The sequence below is a fragment of the Lynx rufus genome, unplaced genomic scaffold, assembly GCF_022079265.1.
Source record: "Lynx rufus isolate CCGP_SWC_20201006 ecotype Redwood Valley unplaced genomic scaffold, mLynRuf1.p SCAF_20, whole genome shotgun sequence".
In the NCBI taxonomy this organism is placed as follows: domain Eukaryota; kingdom Metazoa; phylum Chordata; class Mammalia; order Carnivora; family Felidae; genus Lynx; species Lynx rufus.
In genome coordinates this window covers 27,781,586-27,804,688 of record NW_025814835.1, presented here as the reverse complement: position 1 = coordinate 27,804,688, position 23,103 = coordinate 27,781,586, and the positions used below count along the sequence as shown (strand labels likewise).

Genomic DNA, 23,103 nt, shown 5'->3' with positions numbered 1-23,103 from the left:
CTCCGAGTGACTCTGACGCAGCTTCAGGTTCAAGAACCTCTAGAATATGGTTCTCAACCTTGGCTGCGTATTCGAGTCATGGGGAGAGGCTGAAAGACTTGACTACCTAGGTCATACCTCAGACCAACTGGATCAGAGCCTCTGGGACGGACAGGGTCCAGGCACAAGTATTTCTCAAAGCTCCTCAGATGACTCCAAAGTGCAGCCGAGGCAGAGCCCCTCCGTCCTAGGACAGTGGATCTTAACCGCTGTGCCGCAGAGTCACGTAAGATTTTTGAAAGGATCGAGGCCCTATCCCTAAGCCAACTGAATCAGATTCTCTGGGCGAATCTCTGGGACCCGGCATGAGGGTTATTTTATAAAGATCCCCGGGTGATTCTAATGTGCACACAAGGCTGAGAACCACAATTCTAGAGGAAATAAAACTTTTACCCCAAAGCTGAGCAAGTCATTTTTATTGAAGGAAATGAGTTACTTAGTTGCCAAGGGAACCGTCCCCCGAATGGAAAGAAAGACAGTCACTGATTTCTGGCTTCTGTGCCAAGCGCTAAGTCACTGACTGAAGTGTGTATTTCTCTCTCGCTCTCCCTCTGCCTTTTCTGCTTGTTGAAATGAAAAAAGAAGGAGGGTTCACAGAAGAGACTCTGCAGGGGAAACATCTAATGACTTAAAAAAGATGGGCAGAGCTGTTGCCTCTCAGGATACTGGCTGTGGCCAGGACAGCTGAGCCCAGCTAGCAAAGCAGACCGGGTCTGCTGAGCCTCAGCAAAGGTGTCAAGGTCATCAGAAGCCAGGGATGGACCAAGGGCCCAGGAGAACTGCTCCGGACCAAAAGGAAAATCAGAATTGTATTACAGAGACACTGAAAACAACGAATGCCATCTGAGAACAGCTTGTACCTACCTAAATGATACTGTATGAAATAAACCAGTCACAAAAAGACAGATACCATATGATTCCACTTATACAAGATACCTAGAATAATCTCATTCACAGAGACTGAAAATAGGGTGGTGGTTTCCAGGGGCTGGGGGAGGGGAAGCGGAGGCTGTCCTTTAAAGGGCATAGAGTTTGTTTTGTAAGATGAAAGGTGTTCTGGAGACTGGTTACACAACAACGTGAACGTACTTAACTCTACTGAACTGTGTGCTTAAAAATGGCTCAAATGGTCGATTTCACGTCATGGGTATTTTACCACAATCAAAAATAGAGGAAAAAAAAAAATCTCTGATCGTGTCAAGGCCAAAACAGATTTCATAAATGTAATCGATTCCCAAGCGATTATTTTTGTGTTGCTAGTTTAATAGTGGGTTATATCTTATATTCGTCTTCACAGAGGGGCCGAAGTGGGGTTGTGTGCCGGATTTTCATTTTCACTCTTTGCTCACTTAAGACGCTATCTCATCTGAATTCCACGCCGGACATCACCACTCACCGGGCAGCCGCCACTGAATGGCAGGCATTGCAGAGTGTGGTTCTCCGTCAGCTGTGCTGATACGGAAGGTGACAGAGAAGGAGGAGCCAGGCGTGACCCAGGTTTTTGGGGTGAGCGACCACCAGTGCAGGAGAGCCATTCACTGGGGGAGGGTTGGGGGAGGGAGGAGGCCGAGGAAGCTGGGCTCACCGAGTGTCTAGTTTGTGCCAGGCTCTGTGCTAGGCATTGTGCAGCCCTATTTCACTTGACCCTCGCCACGGCTGGAGAGGCTGGCGTCCTGGCCTCACTCCTCAGATAATGAATCAGACCCTCCAGGGACTTCAGCAGCTCCCTCGGGGTCACGCAGCTAGTAAGTGGTAAGAGGCAACCTCGAATCCAGGGTGTCCTTTTAACTACGCCAGTTGAGGACATGATGAGGTTTGCAATGCAGCACAGGGACAGATGTTCAGGAGGCCGGGGTGAGCGTGCTTCCGAAGATCCAAGGGAGAACCAGCCTGCAGGTAAGGGGGCTAAGACGCAAGGACGGGAGAGACAGGCTGGGAATAGATGAGCTTTCTCTCCTGCTGAGAGAAGAGAACCCTGAGGTTCACAGAAGATGAGTCAACAAAGGGGCCTGAGAAGGAGCATTCAGAGACAGGAAGGAAGTCAGGGGAGAGTGGTTTGTTAGGAAACAAAGGAGGAGAGGACTCAAAAGGACAGCGAAGCCACCCTTGTCACATGTCACACGGATTTCAAGGATGAGGTCTGAGAAGCAGCCGCTGCATTGGCAATCACCAGCCTGCAGAATTCCAGCTTAACTCCAGCACACCTTCGTCCTCTTTCCCTGGTAACTGTCCCCGAGCTCGGACTTGCCAGCTTTTAGCACACGTGTGGGATCCTGGTTCAGTGTCTGGACACGCCCACCAGGCTGTCAGCCCCGGGGGCGGGCAGGGGCTACGTTTTGATCATTTCGATCGATCGTTCATCCCCCAGCACCTAGCACGATGCCTGGCACAAAGTGAGTGCCCAATAATTATTCGTTGAAGGCCTGGCTGAAGCCAGCTCTGCACCCTCCCTCAACTGTCAGGAAGTGCCGTCCCTGCCCCCTCCCCACAGTCAGCAAAGTCAAGGGCCGTGAGGCCCTCTGCTCTCTATGGCACCAGGTGACTGGTGGGCAGAGTTGCTTCGACAGCATTGCTAAACCGCCTCAAAGGCGGCATCTGACCTTGAGCTACCTTCCGTTCTGCTTGGCTAAGCACTGAGTCATTTGCTTGTTTCTGCTGCCTTTCAACCCTGGAGCCATGGGTTTAGCACAAAGGAAGACACGAGGGTTGTTTTATTTGTGGGGAATCGATTTCCCTTAAATAAGAATTTAAACTGCTAGTCTGCACTGCACGGTGGGAGGGTGTCGGGGCTTCGAGGAGCATGGTGGGGGCTTCCTGAATCGATGCCCAGGTCTCTCTGAACCTTTGAAAAAAATGTTTTCCCCACAAACACTGACCGCGGGAGAAAGAGGATGGCCTGGAAGTCAGGAGACCAGGTGAGTCCCAAACGAGGCCCTACCTGGCCATGGGGCCTTGGACAAGTCAGTCAACATGTTGTCACTCTTTCTGGGCATCTCTCCTCACCTGCAGACATAGAGATGCCCTCAACCCACCCCACCCCCAGTGCCAGGACAGCACACGTTCACTGTGGGTGGGGGTGGGGGACAACTCCAGGCAGAGACTGCCTTCGGACCCAAGACGGCCTCCCAGAGCATGTGTCCCTGGAGCAGGGTCCACCCTGCAGTGCCACCTCCGTCAGGATCCCTCTGGTTCCAGCCCTTGTGACACTGGCCGAGAGGCAGCTAAGACAGAGGTCCAGAGCATGGGCTTTGGGGTTCCACACGCCTGGGTGTGGTTTCCTCCGCTGGGTGTCTGACCTCCTCCCCACCTGATGGGAGCCTTCTTACCTACGGGGTCTTGTGATGATCACAGGAGATAATGCAAAGAAAGTGCTTTGTGCAGGGTCTGGCACAGAATGAGAACACACTAAATGTTAACTATTGTAATAAGAAATACTATTTGTGGCTCAGATCCATACATCAGGAACACCTCCAACAACAAATTAGAGATTGCAATGACCCCAGAGATCTTTCCTAAGCCTCTAGTTGTAGCGATGAGGAAAGTGAGATCTGTGGGGAGAGGAAGCAACTCGCCCTAAGACCCGCAGGCAGAAATGGGACCACGAGTCCCGATTCCTCTATGGGTGTGGATCATTATGTCCTATCGCCAGCTCCTACGAGGGCCCTGCTGGGGCAGATGCCAACCCGCAGCACCCTCGAGTGGTGGGAACCCTGATGTCTGATTCACCGCGGCTCCTGCCCCACCTGGAACAGAAGTGTCACTCAGGGGCTCTGGCCATTCAGTAGAGCCCCAGGCACGACCCAGGCCGCCTCCCCCTTCTAGGTCTGTTCCCTTAAATGGGACAAAATGGTCTTTAGGAGTCTTGCAGTCTTAACATTCCACGGTTTCAAGAACTGCACTCAATTAACCACAAACAAGTGGCTGGAAACCTCCATAAGTACCTTGGGAGGAACAGGCAGAGCCCAAGAAAGCGCAGCCCTCCACCGCCCCTGGGGAGTTTTCCCCAGTTCATGGCGTACTAGGGTCTACTTAGTCTCAGTGGCTACTTCCCTGCCCTACAGACAAGCAGCGCGAGGTCTCCCGGTCAGGACCAGGGCTCAGAACAGAGGCGGAAGCATGCACTCCATGACAACCCACCAGCGTGGAACACAAGCCCAAACAAAGCAGTTTTGCCAAGGAAGGAGCCGTGGGCCGGGAGCCTAGAGGCCTGGGACCAGGCCCACGCTCCCCTCTGTGTCTCACTGGCGGGATGTGCTGCTCTGCGTTGTACAAGGAGGCCATCAAATGGCAGGCCGACTCCCTGCTGAAACCTCACAGCCCCTCGTCCTCCCCAGAGCACCCAGCAGCTGGGTTCGGGCCTGCATACGGTCTGCCCTCCGGCCCGAGGAGAAATCAATACTGAATTGATTTGTCATCACGTCTTCCCAAGGCCAACCCCAGACCAAAGCAGAATAGGCTTTCGGAAGTGTCTAAGGGAGGAAGGGAAGAACGGAGAGAGGGAGGGAGGGAGGGAGGGAGGGAAGGCGAGAGGTTGGAGTCTGAAGTCCCTCCAGAACTAACATTCTATGAGTCCGTGCAGCTAGGTTCTAAGGCAATTCACCGTGGGTGTCTATTAGGTACAGCCACGCTCGTGGTGGTAACACCCTGCAGGGAGCAAAGGGAATGAACTTCAGATGTGAAATGCCACGTTAACCCCTTTTGGCCCAGGCACAGTTAACTTCCCAAAGCACAGGCTCTGTGGGTCCGTGTGCGTGAGGCCACCCGGCTGTGTAAAGTGCCAAGTCCTGCCTTCACAGCAGAAGCCTCAGTGATGCTGGTGTCGGAGGCCATGATGCACTCCCGTCTGCAAAGCTCATCGGTTGCATCTCAGTGCTTTCCAGCCCGGAGCCCACAGGTCAGAAACACAATGTAGCAGGATTCTGCAGGATTCTGGAGCATAAAGAGGAACAGATCTTATAAATAACTCCTGGTTAAAACAGAGCTGGAAATAAGGAGACAGGAGAGGAAGCAAATTGCTAAGCACGTATTGAGTCAATCACATTGGCTTGAAAACCTTAGTGCAAATGGCTGGTCCTTCTCATCAGAATATCAAACACAGGATTGAACCCGGAGGCACCAAGACTGTGCATGTGTGTGTCTGAGGATGTGTTTGAAAGGGCGTGGTTAAGACCCTGGACCCCCCTGAGCCACTCTGTCTTCACAGGAAGGTCTGGCTGCTGGGTTGCTCTGTAAGCTCTGAGATTCTAGATAGCGATTCACAGCTGAGGCCTCAGTATAAAACTCAGGAAGCCAAAAGTCTGAATTAAATCTCGACCATGCTCACACATCCAGTCTCCCCCTTTTCCATTCCGTAGGGCCTTTCTTTAGCTGCGACAAGGCCACTACAGCCTGCACTCTCCCGAATGCTAAAATTGAGTGCAAATGTGCTTTAATCACTGGCAATCCTCAAGGCCCCTGATCTCGGGGTGTGGCCCAGCAGCATGCTACCTACGGGCAGGGTGGGGTCATAGGGCCCCCGGCTGAGGCCAGGAGGCTTAGCACAGAGCTGACTGTGCCCGCCCCCCCCATCCCTGCCTCCTGGCCCACGCACTGCCCGGCGCAGGAAGGAGAGGAGGAGCGAGGTTCTGCTTGCCGGGGTGGCCGGCCAGCCTGTGCCGCCCTCAGCAGCAGGTGCAGGTGCCCGTGTGCACGCGGAGGATGCCTCGGCTGTGCAGGTGCAGGAAGTTGAAGATCTCAGAGGGCATGGCGTGGAAGCCGGGGCGGGGCTTGACGTTGTCATAGTAGTGGTGGGTGATGTAGAGGCCCGAGGGGTTCATGGGGAAGGCCCAGAAGCCGAACAGGTGCACCTCCTCGCAGAGCTCGAGCGCCGCCGTGGCCAGGATGAGGCCGGTGCTGATGCGCTTCGCGCGCACCCCCAGGCTGAGCCAGTAGCGCGACACGTTGACCAGGTATTGAGGGTGGAAGTAGTACACGGCCTGCGTCGACTCGAAGTCGTCCAGCACATACTTGACGCGGATGGACACGTCGGTGTTGCGCGTGTTGTAGAAGGCGGGCAGCAGCACCGACGCGTTCTCGTACACCTGCAGCACCCGGTAGAAGGGCCGCCGCCACTTCTCCAACTTGTGGAACCTGGGCGGGACCGGAGCAGAAGGGTGGTCGGCCCACTCCCCCCACCCCCACCCCCAACGTGCCTGTGCGCCTCTTCCCCCGCCCCACCGCCCCTGCTGCCCCCATCCGGCACCCTGGGGCCTTTCCAGAAAATGCAGGGGACTCAAGGCCACCCCGCTTCCTTTCATCTCATTCACCTCCTAAGATGAATGGCCTGCCTTCTGTTTTCTAAGTGGAAGCAATCTGAGTCCAAAGGGACGACCATGTAGGGAGGGCAGTGCTTAACCCAAAGGGATGAGAGCATCCAAGGGCGGGGGGGGGGGGGGGGGGGGGGGGGGGGGAAGGGGGGACTCGTCGGTGGGGAGGTAGGGAGGAAGTGGAGGCTTTCCCTGGGCCCTCAGGGCAGACGCATGTACTTTCTTTCCCAAGATCCCCAATGAGTACCCCAAATGAGTGTGCCTGCTCTCTCCTTCCTGCCCCGCAGCCCCTCACTCGTGCTTTCCTCGCCTGATTTACCAACTCTTTAGCCTCTTGTCTCTGGCTGTCCCCTCTCTTACCCCTGGTCTGACCTGGATGATGTGACTAGGCCCTTGGCTGTTGTTTTAACCCATTGACCCCCCCCTCCCCAAGGCCTCCCAGGCAGACAAACCCCAGGAGGGGAACTAGGTGGGGACTGAGATCTTTGTTAAGAGTCTTCTCCCAGGGCCCCCTGGATACACCAGGGTAGGGAGCTGTCTTCCCCCATCACACTCAGGAAAGCTTTCTGGCCCATCTACATGAAGACTCTCTAGACCGGTGCTGTCCAAAAGAAATAGAACTGAGGACACATATCTCACTTAAAATGTTCTAATGATCATATTTAAATAAGTAGAAAGGAGTGGGTGAAGTTAATTTTTATATTATATTTAATGCTCACTATGTTTTATTTAACCTGCTGTACCCAAAATACTACTATTTCAACAGGTAATCGATACAAACAATGGATGAGATATGGTCCATCCTCCTTTCCATGTTAAGTCTTTGAAATCGGGTGTGTGTTTACACTTATAGACAGCCCACGTCAATCTGGATAGCCACATTTCCAGTGGCCAGTAACCACATGTGACTAGCGGGTACCATACTGGACAGCACAAGTCTAGAAGAGGGTCAGTTACCTCTCGGTGATGATGCTGGGGTTCACAGTGACCACATCCGTCTTCACTCCCACATCCATGGTGTACTTCTCCGAGATGGGGGGTAGGTTGCACCTGCACAAGAGACAAGGCACCCAGGCTGTATGTGCTCAGTCATTCTAGACACAGCTGGAGAGCAGGCATGGGGAGGGTGTGGGGAGGGAGGAGATGTTGCTCCTATGGGCAGAGGGAGGCAGAGGCAGCCAGCTGGATGGAATCTTTGTGGCCTGTGCATAGAGAGGCAAGTTTACTCCTCCCCACCTCCCCCGAGTGGCACAATGATGGTGGACAGCCTCAACCCCAATCCCTCTGCATTAAGCCTTTATTTTCAACCCATCTTCTTTATCCAGGCTAAAGATGTAAACGAGGATACCCAAAGAGGCTAGAAGGGGCTCTATCTGAGGAAGAAGAAATACCAGGACCCATCTCTGACTTAGTTAAGCCAGGGTGAAGCCAATATTGGTGCCAGCCCCAAGGCCACCCTTGTTCCAAGCCCTGCTTCTGGAAGAGAAGAACCCAGTTGGGGAGGGTTCTGCACACCCACAGATCTGCACAGACCTTCATATATCTGCTATGCTCTTTTTAAAAAAATTAATTATTTTGAAAACAGAGGCGTTCTTTACACACGTCTCATTCCGCAGACGTGGAGACAAGAGGACCTGAGAGGTTTGGCCACTGGCCCCAAGGGATAGGGCTGGAGAGGGCAAGAAACAACCCAGAGCATGAGGGTGTGCAGGGCTGGGGAGTGAAGGCTGATCTCTTGAAGGACAGCATTGGGGCATGGGGGTGGGGCACCACAAGAGGGAAGGGCGCAGAGCCGGAGGGAGGGCCGTGGGGGCAGAAGCAGCAGGTGCAGAGCCTGGGGGATTCTTTACCGGAAGACAAAGTCAGCGCTGTTGATCTCTCTCCCACAGCGGCTGTTCTTTAAGATGCCTCCATTGCCCACCACTGCACACTTCTTAAACTGGGACCGGTAGTAGGGCATGTCCTGGGGAGACAGGGACGCGGCTGTCACAGGCAATGCCCTCCCTGCCTTCTTCGGGTGCCCTCACCCCTGTACCCATGATCACGTCTACGAGCCAGCCTTGCAGGGAATGTGGGAGAAAAGTGGTTACTCCACTTTGCAGATGAGAAGAGAGGCCAGGAGACTTGTTCTCAGTCCCACTGGCCAGTACGAATGAGCTGGAACAGAAGCCAGGTCTCCACAACCTTTTTCAATAAGCTCTGGGATGCCTCAGGTTTCCAGAAAGAAGAGAGTACAGGTTGTGGCTAGTCCTGCTTGCCTTTGGTTTTGCCAATGTTGGGAAGCTCATCTTTAGGACTTCTAGTATGCATATTTTATTGGTTAATGCAGATGTTCTGGGGGGTGACAGCAGCAGAGATGGGGACAGGGCCACCTGGGACCAGGGCCCTAAACCTGGCTCTCACCCCTTTCAGCTCAGGCATGGTACAGACCCTCTCTCTGCTCTGCAGGGGGGGACATGTGCCTGGGATACAAAGATCAGATGGACCGGGACACATGGCAGGACTTGGCAGCAGCAGGGACAAGAGACCAAGGGCTGAGTAAGCAAGGCCACACTGGGGAACAGTGAGAGGCCGGAAATTCCTGAAATCTCTGCGAAGTGCAGAGGAGCCCGGGACTTAGCCTGAGTGACAGTCACACTTGCAGGAGCCCTGGGAGTGACCATCTCACGGCACTTTGACCTTGTCACACCCTGACTGCTGGGGTTATCTTGGTCTGGGCACCGGCTCCCCACAAGGCTCCCTGGGCATGCTCTCCAGGGGACCACAGGCACGTCAGCAGGAAAAATCAAACACTGGCCTGAGGGTTAAGGGTCCCGATTCTGTCCCGTCCCTGCTCTGGGTCATAATCCGCCCCCCCCCCCCCCGGAAACCTGAGGCAGATGGAACCAAGCAGCCACATGCACGGCACAGGCAGAAAGGAACACAGACCTGGAGTCAAGGGCAGGGTGCCCAAACCCCCAGTGTGCCCAGGACTGGGGAACTCTGCCCGGGATGCAGGGCTTCCCTTGGGTCAAACCAGGAAAGCCCGGGACCAACCAGGATGGGGTCCCCTAGGCAAAAGACCCAGGTTCAGCCCTGGTTTTGCGTGATAATGAGGTGAAGGAACCATAGACAAGTGTTTTGAGTTCTCAGCAACTCGGTTTTCCCATCTGTAAAATTAGGATAATTCCATGTGCTTTTCAAAAGTGAGACAACGTGAAGCAGAGTTTCTCGATCTGGCACCGTTGACAGTTTGGACCAGCTCATTCCTTGCTGGGGGGTGGGGGGTGGGGGGAGGGGGCTGCCCTGTGGACTGCAGAATGTTTAGCAGCATCCCTGGGCCTCTCCCCACCAGATGTCAAGGGTAACGCCCAATCATAACCATCAAAATGTCTCTAAACGTTGCCAAATGTCCCCAGCGTTGAGAACCACTAGTGTAAATGAAAAGCCTATCCAGGGTGATGCTTGGCCCAGAGGTATCTCGGCAGGAGGACCAGATTATTACTGTCATTAGTCCCCAAAGATCCCTCCCCCCAGGAGCCTACTGGACAGCTCCCCTTCCAGCACACATCACCTGGCCAGCCCTGAATGACAGCCGCCCTGGTCGGCACCTTGGCCTCCCGGTGGGGTCATGGGCAATCACACCACAGTGGGTCCTCAGGAAGGAGACTAAATCTGAAGAAGATGCTGCATCTGTCTGTGGGAGACTGTCCTTCAAGGCCCATTGTCCCTGAAGGGACAAGCCCAGGGGCCAGGACGGGGAAAACAAGGGTGTTTCACAGCCATTGGGGAAAACTGCACTGTTCGACTTTTACCAGGGAAAGGAAAAAACCAAAGTTATCTTTGGAGAGATCCTCAAAGGCCTTTATGTTCTATGTCAGTGTCTCCCAAACTTCTGTACATCAAAAACAACCTGGAGTACTTTCTGGAAATAGAAATTCCTGGGCTCCTTCCCAGAACCACGGAATCAGAATCTCCAGGGTCGGGGGAGGAGGTGGAGAAGCTGAATTTTATACAATCCCAAAGAAGTATTTACCTTGAGGGTATGAATCCTTCTAAGTCACAGGCTCTAACTCAGGGGGTGGCTAATTACGGCCTGCGGGCCACCTCGGACCTTCTGCCTGTTTCCATACAGCCTGTGACCTAAGCATGGGTTTTGTATTTTTAAACGGTTGGGGGTGGGGATCAAAAGAAGAAGACTTCGTGACACGTAAAAATTATGTAAAGTTCACGTTTCAGTGTCTGATAGGAACTAGAGTGTTACTGCAGCCCAGCCACACTCGTTTGTTCGTGAAGGTCCGTGGCTGCCTTGTGCCGGAACCATAAAGGTGAGTGGCTGTGACAGAGACCATATGGCCTGCAAGGCTGAAAATATTTGCTCTCTGGCCCTTTCCAGAGAACATTTGGCAGCCCTGCTCTCACTCCCTGGGCCTCGGCCGTCTATACCCACGGCCCTTGTTGGACCCATATGTCATAACTGAACTGTCACCCACTGGCATGACCCGCATGAGATGTAAGTCCACCTGTCGGACATCCTGTTCCAGGCCTTGCAAGACCCACGCTGTAGGGGTGCCTGGGGGGCTCAGTCGGTTAGGCATCTGACTTCGGCTCAGGTCACGATCTCGTGGTTTGGGAGTTCGAGCCTCGCATTGGGCTCTGTGCTGACAGCTCGGAGCCTGGAGCCTGCTTCGGAGTCTGTGTCTCCCTCTCTCTCTCTGCCCCTCCCCCCTCACACTCTGTCTCTCTCTCTCTCTGTCTCTCTCTCTCAAAAATAAACATTAAAAAAAAAGACCCACCTGGTAAATGTGGCTTATCCCCATCATCCTCCAGCCCAGTGACGTGGGGAGAGAATGTGTGACACCTCTCCACCTTGTGCTCCTCCCCACTGCCCCCACAAGGCCCAATCTTATCAGCACCCTCCGTTTAAGTAACAGAACACAGGGAGCCGTGGGCTTTGTTTCATGAGCATTCCCGTTGAAGCAGGGCAGCCCAGGCCCTCAGATTTCATCCAGAAAGACCTGACATGCCCCCACTCAGCATTTCTGCACACTGGACTCACTAAGTCCTGCCCTGGACCCGTTGCTCTCCAGGTGGTGGTTATGAACACATCCAGTGGAACCTTCTTCCTCTTCAGATGGTAATAACCACCAGAATGAGCTGAAAAGGCAGGTTCCAGGCCCTTTTCTCTGAGACTCGGACGCTGTGGTCAGGCCACAAGTGAAGCCAGAGCTTCAGTGCCCTGAGCCGTTCATTCATGAGATCACTTATCCTGTGGTCCCCCATGACCAGGGAGCCACCGTACTAGCCCTCCCGACTTCTTTTATGCGGAAGGAAAACAATTCACGTCTATCTTGTTTAACTTAGATTTTCTGTTATAAGCAGCCAAACCTATTCCTAGCCTAAACCAGTCCAGTGTGATGGACAGGGAGACTGGGGCCTTGGAAGATATAAGAACCGTCCAAGGTCATCCAACGTGAGATCAAATCGTTCTCGATTTGCTTTCTACTGGTCCGTGATTTCTCATGCATGCAACCTTTGCATGAATGGTTTTGCTCCTGCGCCTGCCTCCAGTGGGGGACAAATGCCTAATCACTCTCCCAGATATCTTCGGGATGTCCTCTGCAAGCAATGCAATAACCAAAATTTGACAACCGTTTTCTTGCCAGAAGTCGCTCAAATAATAGCCAGTTGGCACTCACTCTGCCCAGACGGGAGCCCCGGAGGACAGTCCACTGAGCCAACCCGAGCCAGGACAACGGGTGCAGAGGGCACAGCAGAGTGATGCCACACTGCATGGGCGTGGCCACAGAGGGCCACGTGAGGTCGCCCCTTTGCCCTGCCCAGACTGCCCTGCCCCAAGCAGCACCTTGGGAAACATGCGGAAGATCTCCTGGTTGATGTGGTAGATGCCGCTGGTGTCCACTTCATACTTGAGCTTCGTCCCCAGGGGCGTGTTCTTCTGCGTCGTGAAGAGGAAGGAGGGGGCGTTGCAGCACCTGGACAGAGTGGACCTGCCAGGCAGGAGACACAGCAGGAGGGACAGGTGACACAGGGCAGAGCAAAGCCTCTGGAAGAACAGAGGGGTCAGGGAGCTGAGGCCCCTCGGGGTGAGCCGTTCTCTCCCCCCCACCCCTTCCCACACTCACTCCCACCCCCTCGCCTCTGCTCATGTTGTCCCCTCCCCCTTCAACATGCCTCCCAAAGCTTGGGCCTTGCCTCCCCTCCTCACACTCGCCTCTCTCTCCGGGAGCTCCCAGCTGCCCACCCCACTGACCTCACTGGCCTCCGAGGACCCGGAGCACAGACCAGCTACCACCCACTTCGTCACCTACCAACCCCCTCCCCACTTGAACGAAAGCCCCTTGATGGCAGGCACCCTGCCTCTCCGGATCCTGCACGGTGTCAGTCGCACGAGTGTTCGGGTGTTCGACAGCCAGCTGCCGGCCTGTCGTGGGATGAGTCATGCCTCAGTCAGGCGTTCGCCAAGGTCTGCCAGACATTCTACTACTTTCTGGAAACACTCTTTATCCAGCCTTGATGGAGATCCGGGGACACAGAGCGCGCCCTTGGGTTCTTGGCCCCTTAGACGAGGTGTTTACCCCTATCCCACGGGGGGCAAAAACCCAAGACACCGATGGTCAACAGAAGCATTTAGAAAGTGTCTGAGGAAGAGGGGAGGTCAGGAAGTGGGCTGGTGCTGGTTGATAACTCCCTGCAGAAAGAGGAGCCTGACTTCCTAAAGAGGTTTTCAGGAGTCCATTGTTTCTTTAAAAAAAAAAAAAAAGAAAGAAAGAAAGGAAGAAAGAAAAGAAAGAAAAAAAAAAGCCCTGTGGCTTTCACTCACAAGAGCAGTCAAACACAAGCCACAGAAGGGCTAAAGCTTAGAGGATGCAAGCAGCCTTTGCAAAACTAAAAAATAAAAATAAAAATAAGCCCTCCAAGGGAGAAGGTGGCTGCTCAGGCTGACCTGGGAGTGGGCCAGGCCGGAGAAGGCCGAGTTTTCCCTCTGCCTCAGCTGGTGCTCTGCCGGGTCACTCTCTCTCCGAGGCCTGCTGAGGGGCGGGGTCCTGGGCACTGCTCTCCCCTGCCCTGGGGGCCCAGAGCCCCCCACCCTGGCTGCCCAGGGGCTGGACCTGACACGGGAGGCAAGCTGCTGCTCTCCCACACGGTGGGGTGGGGAGGGCTTTGAGCCCGCGAGGCTCCGTTTTCTCCCAAAGCAGCAGGTGTTATGCTGAGTCCACACTGGCCTCCTCCCGCCGACACTGGCTCCAGGCACTGTCACGTGCAGTGTCTAGGTGGCCCCAGGAGGGACGGGACACCTCCACGGAGCCGGGATGATGACGACCACCAACGTTTGAGGAGGGGCTTGCTGGAGAGTTCACATCCAAGGTCTGGGATGGAAACTTGGGCTGCCAACCCGGTGTCAGGAGGCCTGGGTTCTAGTTTCTGCTCCGCTCCTGCCAGCTGGGGGGCTCTGGGCTCTGGGCCTCCACCGCCTCATCCATAGAATGTAGTCTTGGCTCTTCTCCCTCTGAGCCTCTATAATTCTGCGACTCCAGGTTGCCAAAGCCAGGAAGGTTATAAAATTATGTTTTATGACTTTATTTCTCGTAGGGATTTCATTGGGGAAACTCAGCTTGCTGCCGATCGGAGAGGGCCTTCCTGTGGAGTGATGAGTTTCAGAACGTTGACTGAGTCTTCTCAGAGGGGAGGCCAGGGACCCGGCCAGCAGAGGCCATGAGTCAGCACTGGCCCATTTAGCTTTGCTGGTCCAGAAACTCAATCTTGCCAGCCAGCTGGAGAGTTCACCACTGATGGAAACTCTCTCATATTAACCAAGCTTAGCAGTGACGGAGCTATAAACCAGAATGCCAACACGTCCATTTGTAGGCAGTAGGGTGAGGGAAGGCCTCAGTTACAGGACTCCTTCTAGCACGTCCCCTCCACCCCTCCCCATTTCACCATACCAGGGTCTTGCAAACCTGAATGAAGGATCTCATCATCGTTGAATGAGCTTGTAATGAGAGCAAAGGGAGGCAACCGACTGGCTTTGAAGGTTTTTCCATTTGGAGCCTGGCAAGACCTGATGTCATCTCCCTTTTCCACACCTGAAACTACTCCCCTACCCCCCCACCCTGAGAAGGGGCTCCCACACTTAATCTTTGTTTTTCTGCTGCCATATCATCTTCCTGCTGCTTCGTTATCTCCTTAGATATGTGAATCCCACGGAGGACACTCCTATGCAGCTCCCAGCCCAGACAACATCTCCTTGCACCTCGCTGACCTCTGCGCTGGGTGTTTTATCAGCCTGCTCAGGCCCCGCCCACCCCCGGGGGGCGTCTGCCAGGGCAGTGCCTACACTAACACCTCTTGCTAAGGGCTGGATTTGGGGTGGCACTTGCCGCACAGACCTTGGACCTGTTCCCGCCTCCCAGCACTTTGCTCAAGTTCATGTTCTACTTTTATGATGGCGGGGGGGGGGGGGTTGGTGGTGGAGGTGGGGTCTTCCTGCCCTCCTGTTGGGCCTTAGCTGGGAGTCTGCAGTCTCACAGAGGCCTCTGGTTTGCGGCTGCCGGTACCTGCTCTTCGGGGGTTATCACTTTAAACATCCACATTTCTAAAAATGTGCCACTTAAAACTACTACTCAGTCTCTAGACGTGGCCTGGAATTGCAGAAAACTGGACCAAATGACTCATAAGGAAAAGACAAAATGCTTAGTATCATTTGCTTTTCACAGCCCCCCCGGGTAGGATTCCTGCATGCTGATGGCTCCTGACTACATCCAAACTTCAGCCTGAGTAGCCTGCATCCGGTCTATACCCACATGCCTGGGGTCCCATCAGTCCCATTCGGTAAGGTCTGTCTGCACTAAAATCCCACCATGAGCTCACAGAATTTTAGCGATGAATCTACGGTTCACGTTAATCTGCTCATCTCTTGCAGACAGGGGAACCTTAAACTATGGCTCTTGCCTCTCTGGGAGTTTATAATCTATTGCTTTGGGTCAGGGAGCAATTAGAAGCTCATCTACAGCAGGCCTCACGCGTCTGGTGCAAGCAAGCTGCCCCCGGAGGGGCTGGTGACAGGGCGAGGCCATAGAAGAAGGCTCAGTGCACCTCACCCCTCAGGCCTGCTGGAGACCTGGAACCAAGGTGGAGCTGTAGTGGCCACACGGCACCCCTCCCCCCAGCCCCCCACGGGGCTGCCGCAAGGCCTAGGGGCCGGAATGCAGGGGTCGTGGCCAGCAGGGTGCCCACCTCGGCCTGTGTACTGAGTCAGAACCTCCCCGCTGCCCAGATCCCAAAGCCCAGCCAGGACCAGCTCCGGGGAAAAGACGACCCCGGGGCCGGGCCTTGCAGGACGGGCGGCAGGAAGGAGAACATCACCAACGGGAGGGCGGGGGAGGGCAGACAAGTCACAGATACTTGAACTGGTTGGCCTCAGAGATATTCATTGCCCATCTGCACATCTGCAGGCTCTTCCATCTGTCGAATAGCTCCGACTGCTTCACCCTTTGGGAGTAGAGACAGAAGAGAACGTGAAAGGGCCAGGCTGGGCAGAGCGTCGGCATTCGCGGTCACCCCTTCCTGCTCCCCATGTGCCCAATCTTGGTGTGGTCCTTTACGCTAACTGTGGTTTCTTATTTTTGGTGTCCTCGATGCTCGGGCACCCAGGGTCTTGCTCACTCCTAGGGGGAGTGAACCGCTCTCCTGCAAGCCTGCCTTCCACATGCAAATCAGCCCGTCCTGAGCCCAAAGCCTCACGGCCTCCTTTATCAACAGAGCCACCAGCCTTAAGGGAACCCAGGAGCTCTCCGAGTTACAGGCACGATGCCATTTCTGTCTGCCCATGTGCATATCTTGGGGAGAATCTGAAGCTTTCACCAGCTTCCCGTAGAGGTCCTTGATTCCAAAACCAGGACAAACACTCACTTAACTGTAAAGTAAAAACCAGTTTCATTCTGCAGAGCTGGGTCCCCTGTGTTTATTTTTTTTAATTTTTTTTAACGTTTCTTTATTTTTTTTTCAACGTTTGTTTTTTTTTTTTTTAATTTTTTTATTTTTTGGGACAGAGAGAGACAGAGCATGAATGGGGGAGGGGCAGAGAGAGAGGGAGACACAGAATCGGAAACAGGCTCCAGGCTCTGAGCCATCAGCCCAGAGCCTGACGCGGGGCTCGAACTCCCGGACTGCGAGATCGTGACCTGGCTGAAGTCGGACGCTTAACCGACTGCGCCACCCAGGCGCCCCAACGTTTCTTTATTTTTGAGACAGAGAGAGACAGAGCATGAATGGGGGAGGGTCAGAGAGAGAGGGAGACACAGAATCCGAAACAGACTCCAGGCTCTGAGCGGTCAGCACAGAGCCCCACGCGGGGCTCGAACTCACGGACCGCAAGATCATGACCTGAGCTGAAGTCGGCCGCTTAACCGACTGAGCCACCCAGGCGCCCCAAGATCCCCTGTGTTTAAATGGAGGGGAAAGGGTTGTTCCCAAACAGGGCAAGCCTCACCCACAGAAGGAACACATACATGACTGGTACGGGGAGGGGTGATGGGGGAGCGGTGAGTACAGGAGAAATACAGAATAGCGACAAAGTATGTGGATTTTGCACTCAGAAGAGGAGCTGGGCCTCAGACAGAGTTCATATTCCCCCTAACTATGGGACCTCGGGCAGGTTATTCGACCTCTCTGAGTCTCATCTATATAATGGGCATAATAATAGATTATCACTCACTGTCCCAGATCTGTGAAAAGTATTAAATGAGGTGATGCAATAAAGGCCTAAGCATAGGAAAGTGCACACGGAAAGTACCTGGTAGATGTAAGCTATTGTTATGGTTAAACTGCACTGCCTAGACTCTGCTCGCTCACAGCCCCCTGGACTTTTCCCCTTTTGTGAAACCCATAACCCATCCCTACTCACTCCTGATCTTTCCCACAAGATAGTAAGTAACGGGAGGGGCAGGGGATCACGCCTGAGTTCACACCATAAATCCAGGGCGAAGGCACACGGCCGACGTGTGGTAAATATGTGTTGAGCGTATTAATAAACCGGTGAATGAACCAAGAAGTCTGAGTTCCAAGAGAGTCTATAATTATTTATTGAACTCTTCTCTGTAGCGGGAACTGGGGATACAGCAGTGAACAAAACAACTCTCTGCTTCCACAGAGCTTAAATAGCAGGAAGGAGGCAAGTGGAAAACAGGTACGTATGCATATGACAACAAAAGCACAAGCGATGAAAGCAAAAATAGACAAGTGGGACTACGTCCAACTAAAAAGCTTCTGTAGAGCGAAGGACCACAACAGAGTACAAAGTCAACACAGAAAACAGGAGAAACTATTTGCAGGCCATTTATCTGATGAGGGGTTAATATCCAAAACACATAAGGAACTCTTACAACTCAATAGCAAAAGGCCAAATAACCTGATTTTATTTATTTATTTTTCAATGTGTATTTATTTTCAGGGAGAGTGCACGAGCAGGAGAGGGGCAGAGGGAGAGAGAGAGAGAGAGAGGGAGAGAGAGAGAATCCCAAGAAGCCTCCACGCCCAGTGCAGAGCCCAATGCAGGGTTCAATCCCATGACCGTGAGACCATGACCTGAGCCAAAGTCAAGAGTCAGACGCTTGGGGCGCCTGGGTGGCTCAGTCGGTTAAGCGGCCGACTTCGGCTCAGGTCATGATCTCGCGGTCCGTGAGTTCAGGCCCCGCGTCGGGCTCTGTGCTGACAGCTAGGAGCCTGGAGCCTGCTTCAGATTCTGTGTCTCCCTCTCTCTGACCCTCCGCCATTCATGCCCTGTCTCTCTCTGTCTCAAAAATAAACGATAAAAAAAAAAAAATTAAAAAAAAAAAGTCAGACGCTTGGGGTGCCTGGGTGGCTCAGTCAGTTGAGTGTCCGACTTTGGCTCAGGTCATGGTCTCACGATTCGTGGGTTCGAGCCCCACTTCAGGTTCTGTGCTAACAGCTAGGAGCCTGGAGCCTGCTTCAGATTCTGTGTCTCCCTCTCTCTCTCGCGCTCTCTCTCCCCGTTCGCACCCTGTCTCTCAAAAATGAATAAATGTTAAAAAAAAAAAATTAAAAACAAAAAAGAGTCAGACGCTTAACTGACTGAGCCACCCAGGCACCTCCAAATAACCTGATTTTAAAATGGGCATAAGATGGGGTGCCTGGCTGGCTCAGTTGGTTAAGCATCCAACTTCAACTCAGGTCATGATCTCACGGTTCATGGGTTCGAGCCCTGCATCAGGCTCTGTGCTAACAGCTCAGAGCCTGGAGCCTGCTTGAGATTCTGTATCTCTCTCTCTCTCTCTCTCTCTCTGCCCCTCCCCCACTCATGTTCTGTCTCTCTCTGCCTCAAAAATAAATAAAACATTAAAAAACAATTTTTAATGGGCACAAGAATTGAAAAGACATTTCTCCAAAGAAAACATACAAATGGCCAACAGACATATGAAAAGGTGCTCAACATCACTAAATATCAGGGAAATGAAAATCAAAACTGCAATGAGATATCATCTCATACCTGTTAGGATGGCTAATATCAAAAAACCAAAAGGGGCGTCTGGGTGGCTCAGTCGGTTAAGCGTCTGACTTCGGCTCAAGTCATGATCTTGCGATTCGTGAGTTCGAGCCCCGCCTCAGGCTCCTTCTTGCTGTTAGCACAGAGCCTGCTTCAGATCCTCTGTCTCCCTCTCTCTCTCTGCCCCTCCCTGGCTCACACACACCCTCGCACCTGCTCTCGCTCTCTCTCTCAAAAACAAATGAACATGTTTTTAAAAAAAAAACAAAAAAAATAAAAACAAAAGATTGCAAGTGTTGGCGAGGATGTGGAGAAAAAGGAGCCCTCGCACGGTGTTGGTGGGAAGGTAACACGGTGCAGACAGCACGGCAAATGATACGGAGGTGCCTCGAAAAATTACAAAAAGAACAACCACGTGATCCAGCAGTCCCACTTCTGGGTATACATCCAAAGGAATGGCCACCAGGATCTAAAAGAACTACATACAGTCCCATGTCCACTGCAGCCTTAGTCAATGTAACCAAGACAAACAATCTAAATGTCCACTGACCAGTGACCAGATAAAGAACACGTGTTATAGACATACAATGGAATACTACTCAGCCTTTTACAAGAAGGGAATCTGTCACATGTGACAAGTTGGATGAATCTGGAGGACGTTATGCTAAGTGAAAGAAGCCAGTCACAGAGGATATATACAGCATGATTCTGCTCATGATGTATCTAAAATAGTCAATCTCATGGAAACAGAGAAGAGAACGGTGGTTGCCAGGGACTTTGGGAAGGGGACATGGTGAGCTGCTTGCTGTTCGATGTATATAAAGTTTCAGTTATTTAAGATGCCTAAGTTCTAGAGATCTGCTGTACAGCTTAGTGCCTACATTTAACAACACCGTATTAAACACTTAAGCATTTGTTGACAGGGTAGATCTCATGTGAAGTGTTCTTTCGCCCATTAAGAAAAAGAAAACAGCTAATAGAGCCATGAAGAAAAATGAAGCAAGGCCAAGGAACCAACAAGGGACTGCTTCAGAAGGGTTGGTCAGGGAAGCCTTCCCCAAAGAGGCGAACTTTGCACACAGAACTGAAATGATCAGGAGTGAGCCATGCAAATTATCTGGGGGAAGGAGTATTCCAGGCAAAGAGAAAAGTGAGTGCAAAGGCACAAGGCTGGGAACTTACTTGGTAGCTTTAAGGAGCTGGAAGGAACCCAGCCTTCCATCCTGATGCCTTCCTTCTGGCTTTTCCAAAGCTCCCACAGCAACCGTCACATCTCAGGCTAATGTGACATCAGACAAGGGTGCCATTACACAGCCCCACCCTGGCTCACCCACTGCTTCCCTCCCCTGTACCCTGCAACCTCCAGGCCCTTAGAGCAGTGCCCTACAAGGCCAATGTTCCAAACACCTTCTAGAAACACAGCCCTGGCAAGACTGAGGCCAGGGTCCCAGTTCCAACTGTTACCAGTGTCTGGGCCCCATTCTATGTGCCTCCAATGCCTGTCACACGCTGGACCAAGGCTGGGGCCTGAACACCCAACCTTGAATCCTGGCTCTGCCCCAACTTGCAGTGTGACCTGACACAAGTCATTTAATCTCTCTGAGACTCAGGTGCTTTATCTGTAAGACAGATACAGTGATCTCTGCCCTGCTAACCTCAAGGGTTGTCAGAAAGATCAAATGAGATAATATACATAACGATATTTTATAAACTGCTTTACCAAAGCAGAGATCATCTTGACTTTAAAGATGAGGGGTTGATCACAGGCTCTTATCTCCTTTCTCCCAAGATACCACTAATATTCCAGATGAATAGAATGACCGGGATGGGGGGAGTCCAATGGAAGAGAGATTTGACAAGTGTGTAGAAGGAGGAGGGGGGACATTAGGAGGGGTGACACAGCCCAGAGACAGAGTCCAACCTCATGGGATATTTTAAAGAGGGGTGGAGGGTGGGGAAGGGGCATGGTGCTGAAATGAGCATCATTTGTAAGTCTGTATCTGGAACCATCGAAGCCACCCCCAGAGCAGCCAAATATTTAGTGTCCAGCAAAGGGAGGGGAGGGATTGAACCAGACTGTCAGTCAGTCCCTAAACAAAAGACCAAAAGCGGTCACTCCCAGGGAAATGATCTGGACATTCTAGCAGCAAAAGGAGCAGCCTCTCCAACAGTGACTCTTCTTTTATTATTTAATTTTTTTAAGTTTATTTATTTTGAGAGAGAGAAAGAGACAGCAGTGGAAGAGCAGAGAGAGAGAGAGAGAGTCCCAAGCAGGTTCTGTGCTGTCAAAGCAGAGCCTGCCGCAGGGCTCGATCCCACGAACCGTGGCATGACCTGAGCCAAAATCAAGAGTGGGACGCGCTCAAACGGAGACTGAGCCACCCAGGTGCCCCTCCAACAACAACTCTTAAGGAAAGCCTGCTGTCAGCTTCTATCAGCTTTTTATTGTTCTAAATTTAAATATGAATAGATAACCTAGAATCACCTGGTCAACTGGATGGAAACAGAAGACAAACCATTAGTTAAAATATTCAAAGAGGGGGCACCTGGGTGGCTCAATCTGTTGAGCATCCAACTCTTGATTTCAGCTCAGATCAAGATCCCCGGGTCATGGGATCAAGCCCCATGGCAGGCTCCACATTGAACATGGAGGCTGCTGGACTTTCTCTCTCTCTCTCTCTCTCTCTCTCTCTCTCTCTCCGCCCCCTACCCCCTCAGTGACTCTCCCCCTCCCTTAAAAAAATATACAAAGAGAAAAATGCTGGAGGAACAAAACACAACTTTAAAATACTCTACTTAGTGTCTCCAGAGATAGTCTAGAAGACACGGCATCCTTAAAGACAGGAATAGACTGCACTCAGAACAAAGAAGGAGCTCTTGGGGGGACAAGTTTGCTCAAAGAGCTGGAAGATGAAGTCAAGGACTCGTCTCAGAAAGTGGAAACAATGGGCAGGGACAGAAAAGCTGAGATCAAATGAGCGATGCAGAAGGTCCACTGTACAACTCTTAGAGGCACTAGAAAAAAAAAAGGAAGTAGAGAAGAATAGAGAGAAGGAAATATTCTTAAAAATCCAAAAGAACATTTAAGAGTTTGGACATGAGCCCCAAATTAAGAGGTCCCCACAGGTGTCTATCCCGAAGGACACCACTGGGACATTTCAGAACCACAGGCTCTGGAAACACTCCAGAGAAAAGAAAACAGGTCACCTCCAAAGGAATGACTAGCAACACATTCCTCTAGCCCAGGATGCCCAAAGGTGATGGGGAGAGCCGTCGGCATTCTGCAGGAAAACGACTCGCCCCTAAAACACCAACCCCGTCCAACCAACAATCAGGTATAAAGGTAGAATTAGGTCATTGAGACACAGAACTCGAAGAACTCAAAACCCTTACCCCTGATGCATCATTTTTTGGGAGATTACCAGAAGATGAGTGGGAAGCAAAATGAAGGAGTAAACAAGCAGCAGCTATGGGTTCTAAGCAAAAGTGAATCCAACCCAAGGAGGCAGAGGAGGGAAGTTCCCAGGACAATCGCGTGTGACCCACCAAGAGAGCAGCCTGTCCACGCTGGAGCAAGACGACGAAGGGAAAAGCTGAGGGGAAGGCCTGGCTGATGGGAGAGGCAGGCTAAAAACCAAACTAGGGCATAAAAGAGACAAAGAGTTCAAGAGGGAAAAAATGACAAGAAGCTCCAGGAAAAAGGGGGAAGGGGGGTGTACAAGGAAGGAAGCAGAATCACTATTTTCTGATCTTGAAATTTTAGAGCCAACCTATCGAGAAAACCCCGAAACGACTCACTATGGGTACAAACCGAATGTAAATGTTATCAGCCTTGACCTTTTAAAGGTAAACCCGTGGGTGACTGGAGCCAGAGGCTGGAACCAAAATAAGGGGATAATTTTAATAGCCTCATCTCACAAAGTACAGGATCAAGAGACACTGCCAGTATTTGGTAGAACAAGAAACAGGTTCCTCGGGCAATCTATAGACAGAAGAACTAAAAATAACAATATCTCTCAACCCAGAAGAGAGGGGAGGAGGCGGGGGGGTGTGTAAAGGGGAGGTGCAAGGGGGCCGAATCCTCACCCACTGAGGCAGGAGGCGAGTGCACGCTGTGCAAACTTGGTAGGTCGGTGGGTCAAGAAATAACAGCAGGTGCATATTACCAATAGGTGTGGAAGTAATTACAGGAAGAAACAGCCAAGAGTCAAAGGAGCAGGGTGGGTGGAAGAAGGTGTGCAGCAGGGACCTGGC

The 23,103-nt window shown here is 52.3% G+C and overlaps 1 protein-coding gene across 1 annotated transcript in view; it reads right to left on the bottom strand.

The window, feature by feature from the left end:
• Positions 1-4,218: 4,218 nt before the first annotated feature.
• ST8SIA5 (ST8 alpha-N-acetyl-neuraminide alpha-2,8-sialyltransferase 5) overlaps positions 4,219-23,103 on the bottom strand; it is a 54,484-nt gene continuing 35,599 nt past the window's right edge. Inside the window, exons 4-8 of the mRNA XM_047086318.1 lie at positions 15,750-15,836; positions 12,190-12,334; positions 8,195-8,307; positions 7,302-7,394; positions 4,219-6,168 (exon numbers count right to left, since the gene is read on the bottom strand). Of these exons, the coding sequence (XP_046942274.1) occupies positions 5,700-6,168; positions 7,302-7,394; positions 8,195-8,307; positions 12,190-12,334; positions 15,750-15,836 (907 nt within the window). The 3' untranslated portion in view covers positions 4,219-5,699. The remainder of the gene's footprint in view (positions 6,169-7,301; positions 7,395-8,194; positions 8,308-12,189; positions 12,335-15,749; positions 15,837-23,103) is intronic.